At 43.8% G+C, this 26,137-nt stretch overlaps 1 protein-coding gene across 1 annotated transcript; it reads right to left on the bottom strand.

The window, feature by feature from the left end:
* Window positions 1-19,102, bottom strand: LOC140949127 (uncharacterized). Its single transcript, XM_073398362.1, has 4 exons — window positions 18,248-19,102; window positions 17,583-17,792; window positions 14,371-16,595; window positions 1-108 (listed from the first exon to the last, which is right to left on the bottom strand). Exons 1-4 carry the CDS (start codon window positions 19,023-19,025, stop codon window positions 1-3), a joined length of 3,321 nt encoding a protein of 1,106 aa, XP_073254463.1. The 5' UTR covers window positions 19,026-19,102.
* Window positions 19,103-26,137: the final 7,035 nt, after the last annotated feature.

Here is a 26,137-nt window from a genome sequence, read left to right as displayed (position 1 = left end):
TTAGCTTTTATTTCCTCTCAGTTTTTGTGGCGTTTTAGGAATTTGCAGTGTTACAGTCTCCAATTCGTCCTTCCTGACTCGCCATGTTTTGGAACGGACGTAGGACAACTTAAAAAAAAAATAACGTATGGTTTAGTAGCTGATTGGTATCAGCCATCCCCTATTAAAAAATCCTGGATCCGCCCCCGAGAGCAGTTTCTGAATTGTCACTTTTTATCGTTGAAATAGACCAATCTAATTATCATTAAATATAAACTCATATACTAAAGAATGTGGGGTTGAAACTGGCCGAACACCGAACACAGCGCCAGCCGGTATCAACAGTGTTGACCGTTAGCAATTCTCAGTTTCAGTAAATCTTGCGAGGTCGCCAAGCTAGAGGAGCCGTGTAATGTAAAATAACAAACCCGTATGTCTCGGTTTAATCAGGACCTGCCTCCTTTTCTCCCAGTTCAATCTGGACATGAAGTGTATGCTTTGCTGACTCTAATGCTCTCTCCAAACCGCCAAGACAAAGTTGAGTAAAGAAGAGGGACTCATAACTATTACCGGTGCTAGCGTGTTCTTCTCCGAACAGTTTAAGACGGATCTCAAGTGCGTGCTGTAGAGAATCTAGTGCTGCTTTGAAGTCCCCAAGTGAATGGTGAGTGACGCCAAGCGGTAACTACCAGCGGTGCTTGCGAGTTCTTCTCCGAACAGTTTAAGACGGATCTCAAGTGCGTGCTTGTTAGAATCTAGTGCTGCTTTGAAGTCTCCAAGTCAATGTTCAGTGACGCCAAGCCCATGATAACTATCAGCGATGCTTGCGTGTTCTTCTAAGAACAGTTTAAGACGGATCTCAAGTGCGTGCTGTAGAGAATCTAGTGCTGCTTTGAAGTCCCCAAGTGAATGGTGAGTGACGCCAGGCCCATGATAACTATCAGCGGTGATTGCGTGTTCTTCTCCGAACAGTTTCAGACGGATCTCAAGTGCGTGCTTCTTAGAATCTAGTGCTGCTTTGAAGTCTCCAAGTAAATGGTGAGTGAGACCAAGCCCATAATACCTATCAGCGGCGCTTACGTGTTCTTCTCCGAACAGTTTAAGACGGATCTCAAGTGCGTGCTTGTTAGAATCTAGTGCTGCTTTGAAGTCCCCAAGTGAATGGTGAGTGACGCCAAGCCCACGACAACTATAAGCGGTGCTTGCATGTTCTTCTCCGAACAGTTTAAGGCAGATCTCAGGTGCGTCCTTCTTAGAATCTAGTGCTGCTTTGAAGTCTCCAAGTGAATGGTGAGTGACGCCAAGCCCATGATAACTATCAGCGGTGCTTGCGTGTTCTTCTCCGAACAGTTTAAGGCAGATCTCAGGTGCGTCCTTCTTAGAATCTAGTGCTGCTTTGAAGTCTCCAAGTGAATGGTGAGTGACGCCAAGCCCATGATAACTATCAGCGGTGCTTGCCTGTTCTTCTCCGAAAAGTTTAAGACGGATCTCAAGTGCGTGCTTCTTAGAATCTAGTGCTGCTTTGAAGTCTCCAAGTAAATGGTGAATGACACCAAGCCCATGATAACTATCAGCGGCGCTTGAGTGTTCTTCTTCGAACAGTTTAAGACAGATCTCAAGTGCGTGCTTGTTAGAATCTAGTGCAGCTTAAAAGTCTTCCAGTGAATTGAGAGTGACACCAAGGACATGATAACTATCAGCGGTCCTTGCGTGTTCTTCTCCGAACAGCTTAAGACAGATCTCAAGTGCGTGCTTGTTAGAATCTAGTGCCGCTTTGAAGTAAATGGTGAGTGACACCAAGCCCATGATAACTATCAGCGGCCCTTGCGTGTTCTTCTCCGAATAGTTTAAGACGGATCTCAAGTGCGTGCTTGTTAGAATCTAGTGCTGCTTAGAAGTCTTCAAGTGAATTGAGAGTGACACCAAGCACATGATAACTATCAGCGGTCCTTGCGTGTTCTTCTCCGAACAGCTTAAGACGGATCTCAAGTGCGTGCTTGTTAGAATCTAGTGCCGCTTTGAAGTCTCCAAGTGAACGGTAAGTGACGCCAAGCCCATGATAACTATGAGCGGTGCTTACGTGTTTTTCTCAGGAACAGTTTAAGGCGGATCTCAAGTGCGTGCTTGTTAGAATCTACTGCTGCTTAGAAGTCTTCAAGTGAATTGAGAGTGACACCAAGCACATGATAACTATCAGCGGTCCTTGCGTGTTCTTCTCCGAAAAGCTTAAGACGGGTCTCAAGTGCGTGCTTGTTAGAATCTAGTGCCGCTTTGAACTCTCCAAGTGAACGGTGAGTGACGCCAAGCCCATGATAACTATGAGCGGTGCTTCCGTGTTTTTCTCAGGAACAGTTTAAAGCGGATCTCAAGTGCGTGCTTCTTAGAATCTAGTGCTGCTTAGAAGTCTTCAAGTGAATTGAGAGTGACACCAAGCACATGATAACTATCAGCGGTCCTTGCGTGTTCTTCTCCGAACAGCTTAAGACGGATCTCAAGTGCGTGCTTGTTAGAATCTAGTGCCGCTTTGAAGTCTCCAAGTGAACGGTGAGTGACGCCAACCCCATGATAACTATGAGCGGTGCTTGCGTGTTTTTCTCAGAAACAGTTTCAGGCGGATATCAAGTGCGTGCTTCTTAGAATATAGTGCTGCTTTGACGTCTCCAAGTGAATGGTGAGTGACACCAAGCACATGATAACTATCAGCGGTGCTTGCGTGTTCTTCTCCGAACAGCTTAAGACGGATCTCAAGTGCGTGCTTATTAGAATCTAGTGCTGCTTTGAAGTCTCCTAGTGAATGGTAAGTGACACCAACCCATGATAACTATCAGCGGTGCTTGCGTGTTCTTCTCCGAACAGTTTAAGACGGATCTCAAGTGCGTGTTTCCTAGAATCTAGGGCTCCTTTGAAGTCCCCAAGTGAATGGTGACTGACGCCAAGCCCATGATAACTATGAGCGGTGCTTGCGTGTTCTTCTCCGAACAGCTTAAGACGGATCTCAAGTGTGTGCTTGTTAGAATCTAGTGCTGCTTTGAAGTCTCCAAGTGAATGGTGAGTGACACCAAGCCCATCATAACTATCAGCGGTGCTTGCGTGTTCTTCTCCGAACAGCTTAAGACGGATATCAAGTGCGTGCTTGTTAGAAGTCTAGTGCTGCTTAGAAGTCTCCAAGTGAATGGTGAGTGACATTAAGCCCATGATAACTATCAGCGGTGCTTGCGTGTTCTTCTCCGAACAGTTTAAGGTGGATCTCAAGTGCGTGTTTCCTAGAATCTAGGGCTCCTTTGAAGTCTCCTAGTAAATGGTGACTGACACCAAGCCCATGATAACTATCAGCGGCGCTTGCGTATTCTTCTCCGAACAGTTTAAGACGGATCTCAAGTGCGTGCTTGTTAGAATCTAGTGCTGCTTAGAAGTCTTCAAGAGAATTGAGAGTGACACCAAGCACATGATAACTATCAGCGGTCCTTGCGTGTTCTTCTCCGAACAGCTTAAGACGGATCTCAAGTGCGTGCTTGTTAGAATCTAGTGCCGCTTTGAAGTAAATGGTGAGTGACACCAAGCCCATGATAACTATCAGCGGCGCTTGCGTGTTCTTCTCCGAACAGTTTAAGACGGATCTCAAGTGCGTGCTTGTTAGAATCTAGTGCTGTTTAGAAGTCTTCAAGGGAATTGAGAGTGACACCACGCACATGATAACTATCAGAGGTCCTTGCGTGTTCTTCTCCGAACAGCTTAAGACGGATCTCAAGTGCGTGCTTGTTAGAATCTAGTGCCGATTTGAAGTCTCCAAGTGAACGGTGACTGACGCCTAGCCCATGATAACTATGAGCGGTGCTTGCGTGTTTTTCTCAGGAACAGTAAAAGGCAAATCTCAAGTGCGTGCTTCCTAGAATCTAGTGCTGCTTAGAAGTCTTCAAGTGAATTGAGAGTGACACCAAGCACATGATAACTATGAGCGGTACCTGCGTGTTTTTCTCAGGAACAGTTTAAGGCGGATCTCAAGTGCGTGCTTCTTAGAATCTGGTGCTGCTTTGAAGTCTCCATGTGAATGGTGAGTGACACCAAGCACATGATAACTTTCAGCGGTCCTTGCGTGTTCTTCTCCGAACAGCTTAAGACGGATCTCAAGTGCGTGCTTGTTAGAATCTAGTGCTGCTTTGAAGTCTCCTAGTGAATGGTGAGTGACACCAAGCCCATGATAACTATGAGCGTTGCTTGCGTGTTCTTCTCCGAACAGTTTAAGACGGATCTCAAGTGCGTGTTTCCTAGAATCTAGGGCTCCTTTGAAGTCCCCAAGTGAATGGTGACTGACGCCAAGCCCATGATAACTATGAGCGGTGCTTGCGTGTTCTTCTCCGAACAGCTTAAGACGAATCTCAAGTGCGTGCTTATTAGAATCTAGTGCTGCTTAGAAGTCTCCAAGTGAATGGTGAGTGACATTAAGCCCATGATAACTATCAGCGGTGCTTGAGTGTTCTTCTCCGAACAGTTTAAGGTGGATCTCAAGTGCGTGTTTCCTAGAATCTAGGGCTCCTTTGAAGTCTCCAAGTAAATTGTGAGTGACACCAAGCCCATGATAACTATCAGCGGTGCTTGCGTGTTCTTCACCGAACAGTTTAAGACGGATCTCAAGTGCGTGCTTGTTAGAATCTAGTGCTGCTTAGAAGTCTTCAAGTGAATTGACAGTGACACCAAAGACATGATAACTATCAGCGGTCCTTGCGTGTTCTTCTCCGAACAGCTTAAGACGGATCTCAAGTGCGTGCTTGTTAGAATCTAGTGCCGTTTTGAAGTCTCCAAGTGAACGGTGAGTGACGCCAAGCCCATGATAACTATGAGCGGTGCTTTCGTGTTTTTCTCAGCAACAGTTTAAGGCGGATCTCAAGTGCGTGCTTCTTAGAATCTAGTGCTGCTTTGAAGTCTCCAAGTGAATTGAGACTGACACCAAGCACATGATAACTATCAACAGTTCTTGCGCGTTCTTCTCCGAACAGCTTAAGACGGATCTCAAGTGCGTGCTTGTTAGAATCTAGTGCTGCTTTGAAGTCTCCAAGTGAATGGTGAGTGACACCAAGCCCATCATAACTATCAGCGGTGCTTGCGTGTTCTTCTCTGAACAGTTTAAGACGGATCTCAAGTGCGTGTTTCCTAGAATCTAGGCCTCCTTTGAAGTCCCCAAGTGAATGGTGACTGACGCCAAGCCCATGATAACTATGAGCGGTGCTTGCGTGTTCTTCTCCGAACAGCTCAAGACGGATCTCAAGTGCGTGCTTGTTAGAATCTAGTGCTGCTTTGAAGTCTCCAAGTGAATAGTGAGTGACACCAAGCCCATGATAACTATGAGCGGAGCTTGCATGTTCTTCTCCGAAGAGCTTAAGACGGATATCGAGTGCGTGTTTGTTAGAATCTAGTGCTGCTTAGAAGTCTCCAAGTGAATTGTGAGTGACATTCAGCCAATGATAACTATCAGCGGTGCTTGCGTGTTCTTCTCCGAACAGTTTAATGTGGATCTCAAGTGCGTGTTTCCTAGAATCTAGGGCTTCTTTGAATTCTCCAAGTAAATGGTCAGTGAATCCAAGCCCATGATAACTATCAGCGGCGCTTGCGTGTTCTTCTCCGAACAGTTTAAGACGGATCTCAAGTGCGTGCTTGTTAGAATCTAGTGCTGCTTTGAAGTCTTCAAGTAAATTGAGAGTGACACCAAACACATGATAACTATCAGAGGTCCTTGCGTGTTCTTCTCCGAACAGCTTAAGACGGATCTCAAGTGCGTGCTTGTTAGAATCTAGTGCCGCTTTGAAGTCTCCAAGTGAACGGTGAGTGACGCCAAGCCCATGATAACTATGAGCGGTGCTTGCGTGTTTTTCTCAGGAACAGTTTAAGACGGATCTCAAGTGTGTGCTTCTTAGAATCTAGTGCTTCTTTGAAGTTTCCAAGTGAATGGTGAGTGACGACAAGCCCATGATAACTATCAGCGGTGCTTGCCTGTTCTTCTCCGAAAAGTTTAAGACGAATCTCAAGTGCGTGCTTCTTAGAATCTGGTGCTGCTTAGAAGTCTCCAAGTAAATGGTGAGTGATGCCAAGCCCATGATAACTATCAGCAGTGCTTCCGTGTTCTTCTCCGAACAGTTTAAGGTGGATCTCAAGTGCGTGTTTCCTAGAATCTAGGGCTTCTTTGAAGTCTCCAAGTAAATGGTGAGTGACACCAAGCCCATGATAACTATCAGCGGCGCTTGCGTGTTCTTCTCCGAACAGTTTAAGACGGATCTCAAGTGCGTGCTTGTTAGAATCTAGTGCTGCTTAGAAGTCTTCAAGAGAATTGAGAGTGACACCAAGCACATGATAACTATCAGCGGTCCTTGCGTGTTCTTCTCCGAACAGCTTAAGACGGATCTCAAGTGCGTGCTTGTTAGAATCTAGTGCAGCTTTGAAGTCTCCAAGTGAATGGTGAGTGACACCAAGCCCATGATAACTATCAGCGGTGCTTGCGTGTTCTTCTCCCAACTGTTTAAGGTGGATCTCAAGTGCGTGTTTCCTAGAATCTAGGGCTCCCTTGAAGTCTCCAAGTAAATGGTGAGTGACCCCAAGCCCATGATAACTATCAGCGGCGCTTGCGTGTTCTTCTCCGAACAGTTTAAGACGGATCTCAAGTGCGTGCTTGTTAGAATCTAGTGCCGCTTTGAAGTCTCCAAGTGAATGGTGAGTGACGCCAAGCCCATGATAACTATCAGCAGTGCTTCCGTGTTCTTCTCCGAACAGTTTAAGGTGGATCTCAAGTGCGTGTTTCCTAGAATCTAGGGCTTCTTTGAAGTCTCAAAGTAAATGGTGAGTGACACCAAGCCCATGATAACTATCAGCGGCGCTTGCGTGTTCTTCTCCGAACAGTTTAAGACGGATCTCAAGTGCGTGCTTGTTAGAATCTAGTGCTGCTTAGAAGTCTTCAAGAGAATTGAGAGTGACACCAAGCACATGATAACTATCAGCGGTCCTTGCGTGTTCTTCTCCGAACAGCTTAAGACGGATCTCAAGTGCGTGCTTGTTAGAATCTAGTGCTGCTTTGAAGTCTCCAAGTGAATGGTGAGTGACACCAAGCCCATGATAACTATCAGCGGTGCTTGCGTGTTCTTCTCCCAGCTGTTTAAGGTGGATCTCAAGTGCGTGTTTCCTAGAATCTAGGGCTCCTTTGAAGTCTCCAAGTAAATGGTGAGTGACACCAAGCCCATGATAACTATCAGCGGCGCTTGCGTGTTCTTCTCCGAACAGTTTAAGACGGATCTCAAGTGCGTGCTTGTTAGAATCTAGTGCTGCTTAGAAGTCTTCAAGAGAATTGAGAGTGACACCAAGCACATGATAACAATCAGCGGTCCTTGCGTGTTCTTCTCCGAACAGCTTAAGACGGATCTCAAGTGCGTGTTTCCTAGAATCTAGGGCTTCTTTGAAGTCTCCAAGTAAATGGTGAGTGACACCAAGCCCATGATAACTATCAGCGGCGCTTGCGTGTTCTTCTCCGAACAGTTTAAGACGGATCTCAAGTGCGTGCTTGTTAGAATCTAGTGCTGCTTAGAAGTCTTCAAGAGAATTGAGAGTGACACCAAGCACATGATAACTATCAGCGGTCCTTGCGTGTTCTTCTCCGAACAGCTTAAGACGGATCTCAAGTGCGTGCTTGTTAGAATCTAGTGCTGCTTTGAAGTCTCCAAGTGAATGGTGAGTGACACCAAGCCCATGATAACTATCAGCGGTGCTTCCGTGTTCTTCTCCCAACTGTTTAAGGTGGATCTCAAGTGCGTGTTTCCTAGAATCTAGGGCTCCCTTGAAGTCTCCAAGTAAATGGTGAGTGACCCCAAGCCCATGATAACTATCAGCGGCGCTTGCGTGTTCTTCTCCGAACAGTTTAAGACGGATCTCAAGTGCGTGCTTGTTAGAATCTAGTGCCGCTTTGAAGTCTCCAAGTGAATGGTGAGTGACGCCAAGCCCATGATAACTATCAGCAGTGCTTCCGTGTTCTTCTCCGAACAGTTTAAGGTGGATCTCAAGTGCGTGTTTCCTAGAATCTAGGGCTTCTTTGAAGTCTCCAAGTAAATGGTGAGTGACACCAAGCCCATGATAACTATCAGCGGCGCTTGCGTGTTCTTCTCCGAACAGTTTAAGACGGATCTCAAGTGCGTGCTTGTTAGAATCTAGTGCTGCTTAGAAGTCTTCAAGAGAATTGAGAGTGACACCAAGCACATGATAACTATCAGCGGTCCTTGCGTGTTCTTCTCCGAACAGCTTAAGACGGATCTCAAGTGCGTGCTTGTTAGAATCTAGTGCTGCTTTGAAGTCTCCAAGTGAATGGTGAGTGACACCAAGCCCATGATAACTATCAGCGGTGCTTGCGTGTTCTTCTCCCAGCTGTTTAAGGTGGATCTCAAGTGCGTGTTTCCTAGAATCTAGGGCTCCTTTGAAGTCTCCAAGTAAATGGTGAGTGACCCCAAGCCCATGATAACTATCAGCGGCGCTTGCGTGTTCTTCTCCGAACAGTTTAAGACGGATCTCAAGTGCGTGCTTGTTAGAATCTAGTGCTGCTTAGAAGTCCTCAAGAAAATTGAGAGTGACACCAAGCACATGATAACTATCAGCGGTTCTGGCGTGTTCTTCTCCGAACAGCTTAAGACGGATCTCAACAGCGAGCTTGTTAGAATCTAGTGCCGCTTTGAAGTCTCCAAGTGAATGGTGAGTGACACCAAGCCAATGATAAGTATCAGCGGTGCATGCGTGTTCTTCTCAGAACAGTTTAAGACGGATCTCAAGTGCGTGCTTCTTAGAATCTAGAGCTACTTTGAAGTCCCCAAGTGAATGGTGACTGACGCCAAGCCCATGATAACTATGAGCGGTGCTTGCGTGTTCTTCTCCGAACAGCTTAAGACGGATCTCAAGTGCGTGCTTGTTAGAATCTAGTGCTGCTTTGAAGTCTCCAAGTGAATGGTGAGTGACACCAAGCCCATGATAACTATAAGCGGTGCATGCGTGTTCTTCTCCGAACAGCTTAAGACGGATCTCAAGGGCGTGCTTGTTAGAATCTAGTGCTGCTTTAAAGTCTCCAAGTGAATGGTGAGTGACACCAAGCCCATGATAACTATCAGCGGTGCTTGCGTGTTCTTCTCCGAACAGCTTAAGACGGATCTCAAGTGCGTGCTTGTTAGAAACTAGCGCTGCTTTGAAGTCTCCAAGTGAATGGTGAGTGACACCAAGCCCATGATAACTATCAGCGGTGCTTGCGTGTTCTTCTCCGAACAGTTTAAGACGGATCTCAAGTGCGTGCTTGTTGAAATCTAGTGCTGCTTTGAAGTCTCCAAGTGAATGGTGAGTGACACCAAACCCATGATAACTATAAGCGGTGCATGCGTGTTCTTCTCCGAACAGCTTAAGACGGATCTCAAGGGCGTGCTTGTTAGAATCTAGTGCTGCTTTAAAGTCTCCAAGTGAATGGTGAGTGACACCAAGCCCATGATAACTATCAGCGGTGCTTGCGTGTTCTTCTCCGAACAGCTTAAGACGGATCTCAAGTGCGTGCTTGTTAGAAACTAGCGCTGCTTTGAAGTCTCCAAGTGAATGGTGAGTGACACCAAGCCCATGATAACTATCAGCGGTGCTTGCGTGTTCTTCTCCGAACAGTTTAAGACGGATCTCAAGTGCGTGCTTGTTAGAATCTACTGCCGCTTTGAAGTAAATGGTGAGTGACACCAAGCCCATGATAACTATCAGCGGCGCTGTCGTGTTCTTCTCCGAACAGTTTAAGACGGATCTCAAGTGCGTGCTTGTTAGAATCTAGTGCTGCTTAGAAGTCTTCAAGTGAATTGAGAGTGACACCAAGCCCATGATAACTATCAGCGGTCCTTGCGTGTTCTTCTCCGAACAGCTTAAGACGGATCTCAAGTGCGTGCTTGTTAGAATCTAGTGCCGCTTTGAAATCTCCAAGTGAACGGTGAGTGACGCCAAGCCCATGATAACTATGAGCGGTGCTTGCGTGTTTTTCTCAGGAACGGTTTAGGGCGGATCTCAAGTGCGTGCTTCTTAGAATCTAGTGCTGCTTTGAAGTCTCCAAGTGAATGGTGAGTGACACCAAGCACATGGTAAATATCTGCGGTCCTTGCGTGTTCTTCTCCGAACAGCTTAAGACGGATCTCATGTGCGTGCTTGTTAGAATCTAGTGCTGCTTTGAAGTCTCCAAGTGAATGGTGAGTGACACCAAGCCCATTATAACTATCAGCGGTGTTTGCGTGTTCTTCTCCGAACAGCTTAAGACGGATCTGAAGTGCGTGCTTGTTAGAATCTAGCGCTGCTTTGAAGTCTCCAAGTGAATGGTGAGTGACACCAAGCCCATGATAACTATGAGCGGTGCTTGCGAGATCTTCTCCGAACAGTTTAAGACGGATCTCAAGTGCGTGCTTGTTAGAATCTAGTGCTGCTTTGAAGTCTTTAAGTGAATGGTGGGTGACACCAAGCCCATGAAAACTATCAGCGATGCTTGCGTGTTCTTCTCCGAACAGTTTAAGACGGATCTCAAGTGCGTGCTTTTTAGAATCTAGTGCTGCTTTAAAGTCCCCAAGTGAATGGTGAGTGACGCCAAGCCAATGATAACTATCAGCGGTGCTTGCGTGTTCTTCTCCGAATAGAGTATGAAAGATCTCAAGTGCGTGTGTCTTAGAATCTAGTGCTGCTTTGAAGTCTCCAAGTAAATGGTGAGTGACACCAAGCCCATGATAACTATCAGCGGTGCTTGCGTGTTCTTCTCCCAACAGTTTAAGGTGGATCCCAAGTGCGTGTTTCCCAGAATCTAGGGCTCCTTTGAAGTCTCCAAGTAAATGGTAAGTGACACCAAGCCCATGATAACTATCAGCGGCGCTTGCGTGTTCTTCTCCGAACAGTTTAAGGCGGATCTCAAGTGCGTGCTTGTTAGAATGTAGTGCTGATTAGAAGTCTTTAAGTGAATTGAGAGTGACACCAAGGACATGATAACCATCAGCGGGCCTTGCGCGTTCTTCTCCGAACAGGTTAAGACGGATCTCAAGTGCGTGCTTCTTAGAATCTAGTGCCGCTTTGAAGTAAATTGTGAGTGACGCCAAGCCCATGATAACTATCAGCGGCGCTGTCGTGTTCTTCTCCGAACAGTTTAAGACGGATCTAAAGTGCGTGCTTGTTAGAATCTAGTGCTGCTTAGAAGTCTTCAAGTGAATTGAGAGTGACACCAAGGACATGATAACTATCAGCGGTCCTTGCGTGTTCTTCTCCGAACAGCTTAAGACGGATCTCAAGTGCGTGCTTCTTAGAATCTAGTGCCGCTTTGAAGTAAATTGTGATTGACACCAAGCCCATGATAACTAACAGCGGCGCTTGCGTGTTCTTCTCCGAACAGTTTAAGACGGATCTCAAGTGTGTGCTTGTTAGAATCTACTACTGCTTAGAAGTCTTCAAGTGAATTGAGAGTGACACCAAGCACATGATAACTATCAGCGGTCCTTGCGTGTTCTTCTCCGAACAGCTTAAGACGGATCTAAAGTGCGCGCTTCTTAGAATCTAGTGCCGCTTTGAAGTAAATTGTGAGTGACACCAAGCCCATGATAACTATCAGCGGCGCTTGCGTGTTCTTCTCCGAACAGTTTAAGACGGATCTCAAGTGCGTGCTTGTTAGAATCTAGTGCTGCTTTGAAGTCTCCAAGTGAATGGTGAGTGACACCAAGCCCATGATAACCATCAGCGGTGCTTGCGTGTTCTTCTCCGAACAGTTTAAGGTGGATCTCAAGTGCGTGTTTCCTAGAATCTAGGGCTCCTTTGAAGTCTCCAAGTAAATGGTGAGTGACACCAAGCCCATGATAACTATCAGCGGCGCTTGCGTGTTCTTCTCCGAACAGTTTAAGACGGATCTCAAGTGCGTGCTTGTTAGAATCTAGTGCTGCTTAGAAGTCTTCAAGTGAATTGAGAGTGACACCAAGGACATGATAACTATCAGCGGTCCTTGTGTGTTCTTCTCCGAACAGCTTAAGACGGATCTCAAGTACGTGCTTGTTAGAATCTAGTGCCGCTTTGAAGTAAATGGTGAGTGACACCAAGCCCATGATAACTATCAGCGGTGCTTGCGTGTTCTTCTCCGAACAGTTTAAGACGGATCTCAAGTGCGTGCTTGTTAGAATCTAGAGCTGCTTTGAAGTCCCCAAGTGAGTGGTGAATGACGCCAAGCCCATGATAACTATCAGCGATGCTTGCGTGTTCTTCTCCGAACAGTTTAAGACGGATCTCAAGTGCGTGCTTGTTAGAATCTAGAGCTGCTTTGAAGTCCCCAAGTGAATGGTGACTGACGCCAAGCCCATGATAACTATCAGCGGTGCTTGCGTGTTCTTCTCCGAACAGTTTAAGACGGATCTGAAGTGCGTGCTTCTTAGACTCTAGTGCTGCCTTGAAGCCCCCAAGTGAATGGTGAGTGACGCCAAGCCCATGATAACTATGAGCGGTGCTTGCGTGTTTTTGTCAGGAACAGTTTAAGTTGGAGCTCAAATGCGTGCTGTAGAGAATCTAGTGCTGCTTTTAAGTCTCCAAGTGAATGTTGAGTGACGCCAAGCCCATGATAACTACCAGTGGTGCTTGCGTGTTTTTCTCAGGAACAGTTTAAGGTGGATCTTAAGTGCGTGCTTCCTAGAATCTAGGGCTGCTTTGAAGTCTCCAAGTGAATGGTGAGTGACTCCAAGCCAATGATAACTATCAGCGGTGCTTTCGTTTTCTTCTCCGAACAGTTTAAGACGGATCTCAAGTGCGTGCTTCTTAGAATCTAGTGCTGCTTTGAAGTCTCCAAGTGAATTGAGAGTGACACCAAGCAGATGATAACTACCAGCGGTGATTGCGTGTTCTTCTCCGAACAGTTTAAGACGGATCTCAAGTGCGTGCTGTAGTGAATCTAGTGCTGCTTTGAAGTCTCCAAGCGAATGATGAGTGACCCCAAGCCCATGAAAACTATGAGCGGTGCTTGCGTGTTTTTTTCAGGAACAGTTTAAGGTTGATCTCAAGTGCGTGCTTGTTAGAATCTAGGGCTGCTTTGAAGTCTCCAAGTGAATTGTGAGTGACACTAAGCCCATGATAACTATCGGCGGTGCTGGCGTGTTCTTCTCCGAACAGTTCAAGACGGATCTCAAGTGCGTGCTTCTTAGAATCTAGTGCTGCTTTGAAGTCTCCAAGTGAATGGTAAGTGACGCCAAGCCCATGAAAACTATCAGCGATGCTTGCGTGTTCTTCTCCGAACAGTTTAAGACGGATCTCAAGTGCGTGCTGTAGAGAATCTAGCGCTGCTTTGAAGTCCCCAAGTGAATGGTGAGTCACACCAAGCCCATGAAAACTATCAGCGATGCTTTCGTGTTCTTCTCCGAACAGTTTAAGACGGATCTCAAGTGCGTGCTGTAGAGAATCTAGTGCTGCTTTGAAGTCCCCAAGTGAATGGTGACTGAGGCCAAGGCCATGATAACTATGAGCGGTGCTTGCGTGTTCTTCTCCGAACAGTTTAAGACGGACCTCAAGTGCGTGCTTGTTAGAATCTAGTGCTGCTTTGAAGTCTCCAAGTGAATGGTGAGTGACGCCAAGCCCATGAAAACTATCAGCGATGCTTGCGTGTTTTTCTCCGAACAGTTTAAGACGGATCTTAAGTGCGTGCTGCAGAGAATCTAGTGCTGCTTTGAAGTCTCCAAGTGAGTGGTGAGTGACACCAAGCTCATGATGACTTTTAGCGATGCTTGCGTGTTCTTGTCCGAACAGTTTAAGACGGATCTCAAGTGCGTGTTGTAGAGAATTTAGTGCTGCTTTGAAGTCTCCAAGTGAATGGTGAGTGACACCAAGCTCATGATGACTATCAGCGGTGCTTGCGTGTTCTTCTCCGAACAGTTTAAGACGGATCTCAAGTGCGTGCTTGTTAGAATCTAGTGCTGCTTTGAAGTCTCCAAGTGAGTGGTGAGTGACACCAAGCTCATGATGACTATCAGCGGCGCTTGCGTGTTCTTCTCCGAACAGTTTAAGACGGATCTCAAGTGCGTGCTTGTTAGAATCTAGTGCTGCTTTGAAGTCTCCAAGTGAATGGTGAGTGACACCAAGCCCATGATAACTATCAGCGGTGCTTGCGTGTTCTTCTCCAAACAGTTTAAGACGGATCTCAAGTTCGTGCTTCGTAGAATCTAGTGCTGCTTTGAAGTCTCCAAGTGAATGGTGAGTGACGCCAAGCCCATGATAACTATCAGCGGCGCTTGCGTGTTCTTCTCCGAACAGTTTAAGACGGATCTCAAGTGCGTGCTTGTTAGAATCTAGTGCTGCTTTGAAGTCTCCAAGTGAATGGTGAGTGACGCCAAGCCCATGATAACTATCAGCGGTTCTTACGTGTTCTTCTCTCTCAGGAGGCATTGACGAGCCCAGTGCTTGATTTTGGGCTTGAAAGGCTTCAAAATATTTATTTTTCCCGGAGAGAAAGTTTCCAATATCCATGTAACACGCTGCAAGAGCTTCACTGTGCAAGTGGTAAGCGGAGGAATTTTCGTTGCATTGACAGAGAGCTGTTTGATGGTAACTGATTCTTGTTTCAAGAAGCATTTTAGTGTCTCCACTTGACTTAAATAAGGTTATAACATTTCGATGAAAACGAAAAAGACCGCTTGAAACGTGCTGCTCTATTTCGATCTCTTTGAGCATTTTATGCGAAATATTTCGAAGATGTTGCTTAGTATCAGTATCCACGAAGTTCTTCGTTGCTTTGCTTACAAGGTCAAGAACTTGCCATCTTAGAGGATGGTTAGAAAGAATGCTAGAGTCTGTTTGGTTTTCTTCTACTTCAGTTTTTCTCTCTTTGCTTTTCCCTGAGGATATCAAAAGTAGATCCATGTCTCCTACTGCCTTGCATATTTTTTTTGCCCTGTACAGTAACTGATTCAAATCGAGCATATGGTTTTGAATTTGGGAAACATGACTAAGAATTTGGAGAGCAACAAGCCTAAGTACTGCCAAATCTGGGCTCCCATGCATCAACTGAAGAGCCTCTCGCAAATACTGAACTCCTTCTTCAGTTTTAGAGCTAGCAAGGTAGTTAATGCCTAAATAACACAGACGTTTTCCTTGTAGTTCTGACTTGGAAGCTAATGGCAGGGCCGAGGATTCCGCAATTTCTTTCGCTCTACAAAGCAACTGCGTCGTACTTCCCTTCGGTCCCCAATTTGCTTCCCCGAACGCTTTTGAAACCAGTAGTTGACTGTAAGACTCGTTTGCCTCCAGCCTCTTCGCAGCCTCAATTGCTGAATCGTAAATTTTGTCAAAGGTTGATCCCTCTAAGAAATAAAGGTTATCAAGAAATAACTCTCCCTTTGCTAACACCTCAAAAACTGCGCGTGCTGTAATGGGATCAGAAAGTGACTCCAGTAGGCTTTGAACAATGCTTTGCTCATCTTTATAGAATTCCAGAAAGGCCTCCATTGAATGACCAGTGAGATATTTCCTATTCAGCTTCTCAAACAGTGACAAGTAAAACGAATTCAAATGATTCTTTGATTTAAGGACCGTGTCTTTCATTTCATTTAGTCCCTTTTCTCTTGCAAAGGTGTGAATAAGCTTGTGCATCGTGAAGAACTCTTCTTGCAAACCTGAATCGAGAAGTGACTTTCTCCGAAAGTTTTGCAACATCTTGTTAGTCTGAAAAGTGTTTTTACCCAAGACGGCAGCGGCAACCTCATTACCGAAATTATCAGGAAGAATACTCAACGAGACTAGTGCTTCTCGTTCCTGTGCATTCAGTCTTTGGAAAGATGAGGAAACAAGAAATTGCAATCTGTGATTGGGAGGAGAATCTGCGTTGTCTAACATCTCGATGATACTCGCTGAAGCGGAGTGCTGCATGAATTCATCAAGAAATTGGCTCGGTTGAGCTTTATATTCAGAAATCGAGCAGCACAATAATTTAATTGCTAAGGGTACAAAGCCACAGATTTGCGTGATTCGCCGACACTCCAAAGAACTGACGTTTGAAAGTAATTCCTGAACTAAGGTCTGAGCGTGGGCTTCTTCCAGTGTTCTTATCCTTACACTCTTGTGGCCTTGAAAATGTACGTTCATAAACTCCAGAGACTCCCTAGTTGTTACTACGATTGTCAACCTTTCATTGCGCCTGAGAATTTCTTCAATGAGTTGTAAAACATCTTCCTTTACATCTGAGTCACCACTTTCCAACAAATCGTCAGCATTATCGAGAATGAAAAAAGATCGTTCCGAAGTTTCGCTTAATAGCTGACAAAGCTGATCATCAAGAGAAAGACGCAAAAACGAGGGCTGTTCATTTATGACAGATCGCCTGATACAGCTAAGAATCTTTGAAGCTAGAGCTGCTTTTGACCTCAGACCACGTAAGGACAACCAACAGACCGGCATTCCCATGTTTCGGAGATCGTGTCCCACTGCAATTGCAACAGATGTTTTTCCAAATCCAGGTGAACCCCAGATCGACACGAGCTGGTTAGATTCAGACGCCAAGTGACCCATAATCTCCTCACATTCGCTTTGACGCCCGGTAAAATTAGGAACCATTTTAGGGAGGGAAGTTGTCAAGGTCGATGGTCGCACACCTTTAGACGTAAATAATAAAGAATAACAGTCAAATTTGATTTGCACTTTTTGATAACCGAGGCGAACGCAAAGAAACGATGAAACTTTACTATTATTTTGATGGTCTTTAAAATTAAAAAAGTTCAAAACAAATATAAAGACCACCTATAATTATATAAGGATGGAAATTTAATTTAATTTGGAAGTAACTTAAATATGGGACAGTCCAAATGAAAATCAAGTGCTTATGAAGCGATTTATTTAGTAACCGTTTTATTTCAATTCGAAGGCTGAAACCCCATTTTCACGCGCTAAAAAAATTGGCACGGCACGCGAAATTTTTGGCACCGTGCAGCGTTTACCCGACCCCTAAAATTTTGAGCACTGGTGCCACACTACATTGGGACCGATAGGTTTACACGTCGAAAATTGGGAGTGCCGTGCCGATTTTCTTAGCGTGTGTAAATGGGGTTTAAGTGGAGGGGAGTTTGAATTCACAGGCAACGGTACATTTACTTATTTTACTTCGACGCGAACTGACTAACCCTAGTCAATATTAGGATGATGATAATATGTACCCAGCCTGAATATGAGGCGTTTCTGGAGGAAAGGAAAAGAGAAAAGCGAAAAGAAGGTAAAGCAAAGGGATAGAAACTTCTTCCCTCTTTCTCCCCTCCCCCATCTAAGATCTCCTCTCCCCGAAAACGCTAAGAAACACCTGATAGGCAGGCTAATGTGTACCCCGCTCTGGCATGCATTAATACAAACAAACCTGTGTGCTGACTACTTTTACCCGCGGGTACGCAAAGATTTACAAAGTGATTATTTAAAGACTTCAGCATTATCTCATTTCTTCCTTGCTTCTCCATTTAAAGTTGTTTTTTTTATGGAGGAAAAATTACCCTCAGCATTTCCTTGGGTTTTTCAAGATATCGTTACGTCAGTATCAATAGCACAATATAAAAGTGGACACTATATCATATATTGTGTATACTAAACGAACCTACCTTTGATAACATTATCATCGTTTCCTTGATAATGAGGCCATCTTTTGAAGACAACATCATCATTTAAAATCTTGGCAACTAAAGAAGCAGCATTAGCACTTGCAAATTCGCTCCATTTTTCATTTGTGTTCTCTCTGCCATCTGCATAACTAGCAATTCCCTTTACAACAAGCCATTCAACTTGGAGGTCAAATGCAGCTGTGTAAATTCCTGCAACAGAAACAGCGGCACCACTCATAAATGGGGCCATTGAGCCACGGTATAGCCGGGAAATGAAATGAATGGCAGGATAACAAATTAAAGGGTGCGTTCTCACAACCTGTAAATTTTTAAAAAACCTCAAAGTATAGCTGAGAAATGAAATGAATGGCAGGATATCAAATTGAAAGGTACGTTCTCAATACTTGTAGATTTTTAAAAACCTAGAAGGTTGAACCGATTATCGAAAAGGTGAGCCTCTGTCTGGGTGTTTTCGAAGCGACAATCGTGTTGCCATTTTAATCAAGATTGATTGCGCGCTCGTTAAATCTCGTGCTCGGTTTTAAACCTGCCCCTAAGGGAATTAAAAAGGACGCGTTGCTATGGGCGACCGATTATTTTTTTTTCGCTATAACACCCCAGCGCCCCCCTCCCCGCCCCCTCCGCCCCGCCCGGGATTTCATTACCTTCGGCTTCGGTGTCAACGGCCACTGCCAGAGGAAAGGTTTCAGCCAGCTGCTTATGCCGCGATTCTGTATTGATTATTTCTGGAATGCTCAACAGCTCACCCCTGCTGTGAATCTTGACTTCTCGATCTTCCGAGTTCTCCAAAGGAGCCTCCCAGCCAAGAGCTGAATCCTTAATGAGGTCAAGAAATCTTTTGCTGGCAAACGTTCTTATATTATTGTGCAGCTCTTTATCATTTGTCACAACCTTCAATCCATATGTTGTCAACTTTGCAGAAATCACAATATCACCCAATTTGGTTTCCTCAGGACGGAAGCTACCGCACGTTCCCACTAAAATAACTGCCTTGGGCATAAGCACTGAGACAGCATTTTTTGTAGTTACTATGGAGCCGCCAGGACCACTAGAACCTTCATGGCATCTCAATAAAGCAACTTTTACTTTCTCTTCTTGGCCTTCATTTTCGTTCTCGAGGTAAACAAAACCGAGACCATCGAACCAACATCTGAACGGATTGTTCAGGTGCATATAACAAGCTAAGAACTCACAGTCCTTTACAGTCAACAACAAAATGTCGACAGGAAGGCGTGCATGATTCCGATCCTTTGTTGGTGATTGGATATCATTCATGCGCGGAAGTTTAACATTAAGCTGGGGCGGGTCTCTACTGGTATTGCAGTGTTCTTTCCTAGTTCCCCTAATGTTTGCACCATCTGAGATATTGTCTTCTTCTTCTTGCGAGTTGCTACCAAAGTCCTTGGCTGGCGGGTTCGACATTTGGCTCAATTAAGACTTGAGAAGTCAAAATATATGGATCTGGCATATAAAAGGTACATACACTGTCACATGTCTATCCAGGAAAGGTTTGATTTAAAATAGTAGTGAACTTACGCAAAAGGACGGGAGAGGAAAGACGACGGCAAACCTTGTGTGACAAGCGTGACAATAATTTTGCTTGAAAAAACCTTCCGCCAAACTTCACATTCCCCAAAACAGATCTTTTTGTAGAAGAGCACAAAATGTCAATGTTAAGAGAATTCCCGACAAAACACGCAAGTAAAAGCCCAGTCACATTTGTCACACTCAAGCGTGTTGCCGTCCTCTTGTTTCTGTCGTCCTGTTGAGTGATTAAACTCACCAGTAGCACCCTTACCCGACTTGCCAGCGGAAAGTGTAAGTAGTGAGTACAGCACTTTATATAGCTATAGGTAGAGGTCAGAGATGTCAGATGTCTCTGGGTAGATGTTGTGCAGGTTCGGTTTTACTTTTGGTTCAAGTTTTACTTTCCTTGGTTTGAAACTCATTATTTCACAAACAAAGGAAAATAGGACCCCGTCCACACTAGCCTCCCAAGCTGGCGTTCTTTTGGCTCGTCACGCAATCCTCTGTGGCTGGCGACGACAAAACAAGCAAACGAGGAACGAAACTTCGTGGGGTGTGTCGCAGCAGGTTAAGTTACGGACTATTTTACGAGTCGCAAAACAAGAAAACCACGGAAAACCAAAGGTGACGGTTAACGGTGATTTAATTCCAGAGACCAAAATTTATAGAGCAAAGATTGACCGTAAACTGAAATAACAACACAAAAAATCTCTATAAATTTGCGAAAAGGCGATACTAAGGCAAACAACGCGTAATTAACAAACTAAAGCTTGAAAACAGTAATAAAGCGATTCTATGACGATGAGGTCGATAAAACGACAATAAAACCTACTTAAAAAAACTAGATAATCTTAAATTAGACAATAATTCCATGAATCTGATTTTAATCCTTGTACTATCCAGCAAATTGTGGGCTTAACTCCAACAGGCGTTCAAATCCGCTTTTCTCTCTTGAGACAATTGTAAATCAATTGAACTTAAATCTGTATTGCACAGTAACATTTGTGTACCTATGCCCATCACTAAAGAACGAAACTAAATAATATAACAAAAGAAATCCCTCACATATCGGTCCCGCTTGTACAAAGGTTAAGAACGAACCAAAAAACGATGTCACGACGCGAATCGTAGTTGACTTTTCTGACCAAAAAGACACTAACGCGCGCTTTTATGTCCGCGTGGGGACGTCGAAATATCCCATTACAAAACCAGTAGAAAATCAGGTAAACATTGTAACAGCCTGTGTGGCAGGCGTTTGAAAGGGAAGGGAAAGGGAGTTTCTGGCGCGAGAGAAATAAGAGGGGCGCGCGTGGAGGGAGGGAAGGAAACGCCTAACAGGCGAATGTTGAAATCCTGATTGGTCAGCCATCAAAACGTGTCAATCACAACCTTAATACCTTAATCCGATCGTTTGAAATCAACATCACGCTTCTGAGTATAAACTTAATCGATCTTTCAGCAGCTTTCAGTGATCATTTAAAAATCTGTTGTTAGTGAAGCGTGTACTGAGATTTATGTACGAAATTCATCGTTAATTAGAAACTGAAGGCATCAATTTCAGCTTGAAAGGAGAATAGAAGAAAGCAGTTATGAGAAGGAAAAGACCCGCCAGCAGATGAGTTTTACGGACTGGCTTTGAGAAGTCTCATCTCCCAACGGCGTGTTTTACTCACTAGAAGAAGGAAAGGAAATATCATGCTGCCTGTGTGTTTGTTATCTGCTGTTTGACCTTACACGCCTACCACGCAGGCTACACTTTATCAACGACTAGATTGTTGAAGACGAACCGATCTATGATCCACAGCAAATTTTTGTTTGAGGACTTCTTCTTGCTGGTTATAGACGTTATAAAGCCGCCACGAACTTACTTTAACAAGACGCTATGGGAGCGTGCACTTTGGCGTCGTGGCGGTGGAATTAATTGTGAATGCAGGGGAATAGTAAGAAATGATATTTTTCCGGACTCCCTTCCATACAAGTACCCTAACTATTCTCTTTTTGAGTAACAGACGTCTTAACCTCTTCACCGCAAGCCTGCTAGGTGCATGACCACGTGGCTCTAACCGAATTCGATTATAATTTCTGTCTTAAATAAATTGCACCCGACGAGATCACAGCTCCACTTTCTTTATTTCCTCTACAACAATTCTTTGTTAATGTACCGTTAACTCTAAACCTTCTCCAGTAACGTAACTAACATCAGTACACTCCCTTATAAAGCTAATATGTGAATATGCACACTGAGGATAATTCATATGCACATCCACACCGAGGATAATTCATGTAAAACGTCGCAACATAAACTTGAAATGCGTATCTCGCAATAACCCTCGCGAAACTCGGTTTTTAGTAGCGCCACTCAAGTTAAGCCCTGTCGGGCGGAGTTAGGAACTGAATTGGTAACCAACCGCGAATATCGTCGTGAAGGTCCTTAATTTGTTCTTTCTTTTCCTCTTCTTCTTTTTTGCCTATTTTGTGGTAGTTACTGTATATTGAAAAGCATATTTAGTATTATTTCTCCTCTTACGCCCCACGCTTTTCTCTCGCGCCCAAACCCCCTTCTCCTTCCCTTTCAAACGCCTGCCACGCAGGTTAACATTGTAACTACGCTAGTAACTAGGATCTAAACATGGGAAATTACGAAATCAATGAAAGGTATTGTTCTTATGTCTTATCCTTTACACCTTCCGTGGGGCAGGAACGCTTGACGAACCCCTAAGAACGTCTGCGTGGGAGGCTACGTCCACACGAATTCTATTCGAGTCTAAGATATTTTTGTCACATTTTATTACCACGATATTTCGATTATTCTGTTAAAAAAAGTCCCCTGAAAATTTTAGTATACAGACAAAATATTCCAGAGAATTTCCCAATGAAAGTATTCCATGTCCTCGATCTTTCGACCGCTCAAGTAGATTAAGGCCTGGTTCTACGTGATTTGCGATTTTTATGCAAATTTTCCAAAAACTATTGTTAAAGACATCCCCCTTGAAAAATAGGTGGTAAAGTAAACTAACCTTAACAAAAGCTTGAAAAAAAATCCAAATTACCTCGTCACGTGATCGACCACGCCCTCTTCTGTTCATAAATTTCAATTAACGATGCCCACCACTTCCTAAACGTGTAACTCCAGTTTCTCTGTATCAAAACTTTGACCCTACAAAGTGTATACGAAATCAGCCTGGAATGGTTGGAATCTTTACAATTTGTAGGTGCAATTGGTGTTCATTGACTAGTGCCAGTCCTCCTCTTAATAAAATTTTCGTTAGGAGAAAGACGTTAAATGACTTCGTTTCATTCCACCCGTTTTTACAAGAAGACCATCAGTAGCCACTGTTTGGACCTACAAAAGGAAAACGGTTTGCTTTCTACATAGTGGGCATTTCGACCCAAAGGATTTCTCGATAAAACAGGGCGTGGCTGGTCACGTGATGCAGTTATAAACAATTTTTAAAATGAAAGTTGAAGATTTCGTAGTTATCATTAGCCTTAATTTATTAGACCTGGGATATCTTTAAAAAACTTTACATTAGACCACCCCCCTTTAAAATTCTGAGGAATTTGTAAAGAACCAGGCCTTAATCTACTTGAGCGGACCCAACACGAAGGGTAGCTAAGTTTCTTCACGGTAACCATTGTTCTTAACTCCGTACTAGAAACACCGAAAAAGCAAAGTTTTGAAAGAAAAAAGTCTACATTAATTTATTTTCGTTGGATTTTCCTGGTTTTTTCGCAGAACTGCATGAATATTAGCCCTCCTTTAAATACAAATAGCCGCTCTTTGATACAAGAAAAGTAGACTATAGGTATTTTTTAAAATACCTATGGCCAGTTTAAAAAATGGCGATTTTCGTGAGGTGCCTTCTCCAAAATCCTCCCTTTTCTCTCTTATTGTGGCGCTTTTGAGGAGCGTTCATGCTTGAGTGGCCCGCCGCTGAAGCTCATTATCATGTGTAAGGCTTGATTTCCACTGTCGGGTAATTTTTACGTGCGTAAAATTTATGTTCTCAAATAAAATAGAGGCAACATATGAAAGGTCGTCAGGCGTAAACGTAAAAGTAGAACCTCGCTCAACTTCACGTTTAATCTCAACACTTTATATCTTGCCTCTATTTTACGATTCACGTGATTAAAATTTAAGTGCGTTAACCTGCATAGCCATAAACGCGTCAGTGGAAATCAATCTCGAATGTCCGGACGTTCTGCGCGATGTAACACTTTCGAGTCGACTTAAGTTCCCCTAAGGCATCCGAGAAAATTAATAGTTTTTAAGGCATCAAGTTAACCAAACAGGCTTCTAAAGCATGCACAGAGAAAACTATTCTATTAGCACTTCCGACATATTTGGAAACATTCGGTCTTTGGGGGTCCCTGTTTTTTTCGTTTCCCATTTGAACCCTATAAATCCTTACGTCATGCAATATTGCTGCATGTATAAAGGTTTTTAACAACCGCTCTCAAGTAATGAATTTGTTTTTGGGAAGCTTGTGACTAAATCTTAAAACTGGAATGACCTACCTTCAAGGCATTTAGTGAAAATTAAAATCACTATATCAATGAGCTGATCAGCCCACAGGAACTTGAAAATTTCACAGCTACGAGGTCCTGATCAAATACAAACATTGTATCACATCGATTGTTCATATCATTGGCCATGGTGCACCATTGATCTAAGTATATATAGCAGCATGTTCATGGGAACCCGGTTAATACGACACCAGCTCGGGACATGCCAAAGTGTCCGTATTAAGGCAAGCTCTAAGGAATACATGGATACATGTTTTATCGATATAAAGACTAAAGCAGGCAAAGACGACGCAGTCTTCAGTTTTTGTACTGAACTGAACTGCAAAACAGCAGTGAAAATACGTAGGAGTTGGATGTAAACGCGCTCACTTTACAAAATTGGTGAAAGAAGTGTTGCTCCACTGTCTCGGGTTGATATTTTTATACTGAATAAACTTGTTGTTGGTTTCAGGTGCACAAATGGATAATGGGTTTCATATAGGGAATCGGTAACCGGTAACCAACTTCCAATTAGTTACACCATCCCTAACTCGAATCCTCAAATCGAAATCCTAACTCACAATCGTCTCAGAGAATTAAAACGTCCGTTCAAACAACAGGTTTTCCATGAATTCAATGTTCAAGGCACATCATTTTCTCCTTGGAAATCGCTTTTGTTTCATGTAGTATTTATTCACCTAGCCTCTTTCCCTTTTTTCAAAAGCGAAAACACTGAATTTTTTGATAGGTCCAAAAGATATTGCGAAAAAAATTGCGTCGAGTATATTTATATAGTCAACACAAAATATGAAGGTCATGGAGCCACAACCTGGCTAAAACTTGGTTAGTTTGTTGCTTATATCAAGTGCCAAAAATATGACTGTTTCGCATGAGACATCAACAATTTTTTTACGAAGCCTGTCGCATGTTCTAACCATTACCGATTTCCTAGTTTTTTCACCCGCCGAAAAAATAGCGGGTGAAACAAGAGCCTGTTTCCCGCAGGCTACTTCTTTCCGGGCTTGTGCTTCAACTCGGTTTATAGAAAGATGGTTTACTTGAAGGTAACTTTTGAAAAGGAAATATCAGTTATTTATTTTAGATTCACTCATCTATCCTGGTTATCGTAATAAGCAAAGTTAAGAAATAGATTTGTCTCTCTTTTTTCAAACTTGTTACAAGGTAAAGCTCGCCAACCTGGCTGCTTTACACGTCGACATAATGTGACTTCGCAGCTTGAAACCCCGCTAAAGAGGACTTAAAATAGATGCCTTTGTCTATATTCAAAGGATTATTTTGCTGCTTCTTCGATTCATGAGCTGTTCATCATTTCAATAGCGGCTGACTGAGTTGCTTTCTATGATGATGCCTAGGATTCAATGTCAGTCTTCGGTGGCATTAAGCCTTCGCTGCCCATTTAGCAGACCGAGAGCAGATTAATGCAACTACTTTCAGCTGATTGTTACGGTTCTAGGTCAGCGAATATTCAGAAATATTTTACTTACAATTATTACCTACCTGTAAGATATTAGATGGAAATTAAAATCACAATTTCAATGAGCTTATCCCGCGGTTTCTAAATTGTCCTTGTTGTCAGGGGATAGATAAAAAGCACGCACTTCCACACTGGACAAACCAGAGCGCGTTCCCTTCGTTATCACCTACAACCTAGCCTCCCACGCAGACGTTCTAAGGGGTTCGTCACGCGTTCCTGCCCCACAAACGTCTGCTGCATCGAGTGCCATTGTTCTCAAATATCAGCTGGAGCTCAATTGCAGATTATCGGAGAACCAATCGCTGTTGAAGTCAAAGTGTTGACAAGCCAAACACATAAGTAAAAGCTCGGTAGAGGGTGATACGTACAGCAAAGAGTTTAGCTCCGGACAAAAATATTTAGATGATCAGTGTAATGCTTTAATGCAGTTAATGTGTACTTGAAGTGTCAACTGCGAATGAGTACATTATGTCCTACTCGAGTATGTATCTAGAGTATATGCTAATAAAAACTTAGCCCATGGGCATACAAACAATGCTATTATACAATACATGCTGATTAGGTTTAGAAGAAAAAATGCTCTGCTGCACAATACTGCACGGGAACAGGGGTCTTTTTTGCATGAGCATGCGCGACCGCTGAACATGCGATGTGCATGGAGGCTCACCACAGGGTTTGCCTTCATCAAAATGGCGCGTCTCAAAGCTATCATAGCGATTATTTAGCTCGTTGGTCTTGGCGAATGTGCTCGTGATTTAACAAAATGTGTAGTTTGCAAAAAAAACTCTAACATGGTCTTAACAAAAGCGAAGGAGACCGGCTTTAACATACACGAGCTACTATCAAATTTCATCTCCCCACTTGACCTGGACAACAGCGCGCGTATATGTAGTGCCTGGAGAATTGCGCTGACCTCATCAAAGTCTAAACAAAGTGCAGAAACGTTTGTTGATGCAAGTAAACACTTTCAATTTTCTTTGTTTTGAAATGGGAAGGGAAGAGAAAT

Source organism: Porites lutea, chromosome 9, assembly GCF_958299795.1.
Source record: "Porites lutea chromosome 9, jaPorLute2.1, whole genome shotgun sequence".
NCBI classification, from domain to species: domain Eukaryota; kingdom Metazoa; phylum Cnidaria; class Anthozoa; order Scleractinia; family Poritidae; genus Porites; species Porites lutea.
The sequence above is the reverse complement of the archived record's forward strand: the minus strand, read 5'-3'. Positions and strand labels throughout refer to the sequence as shown.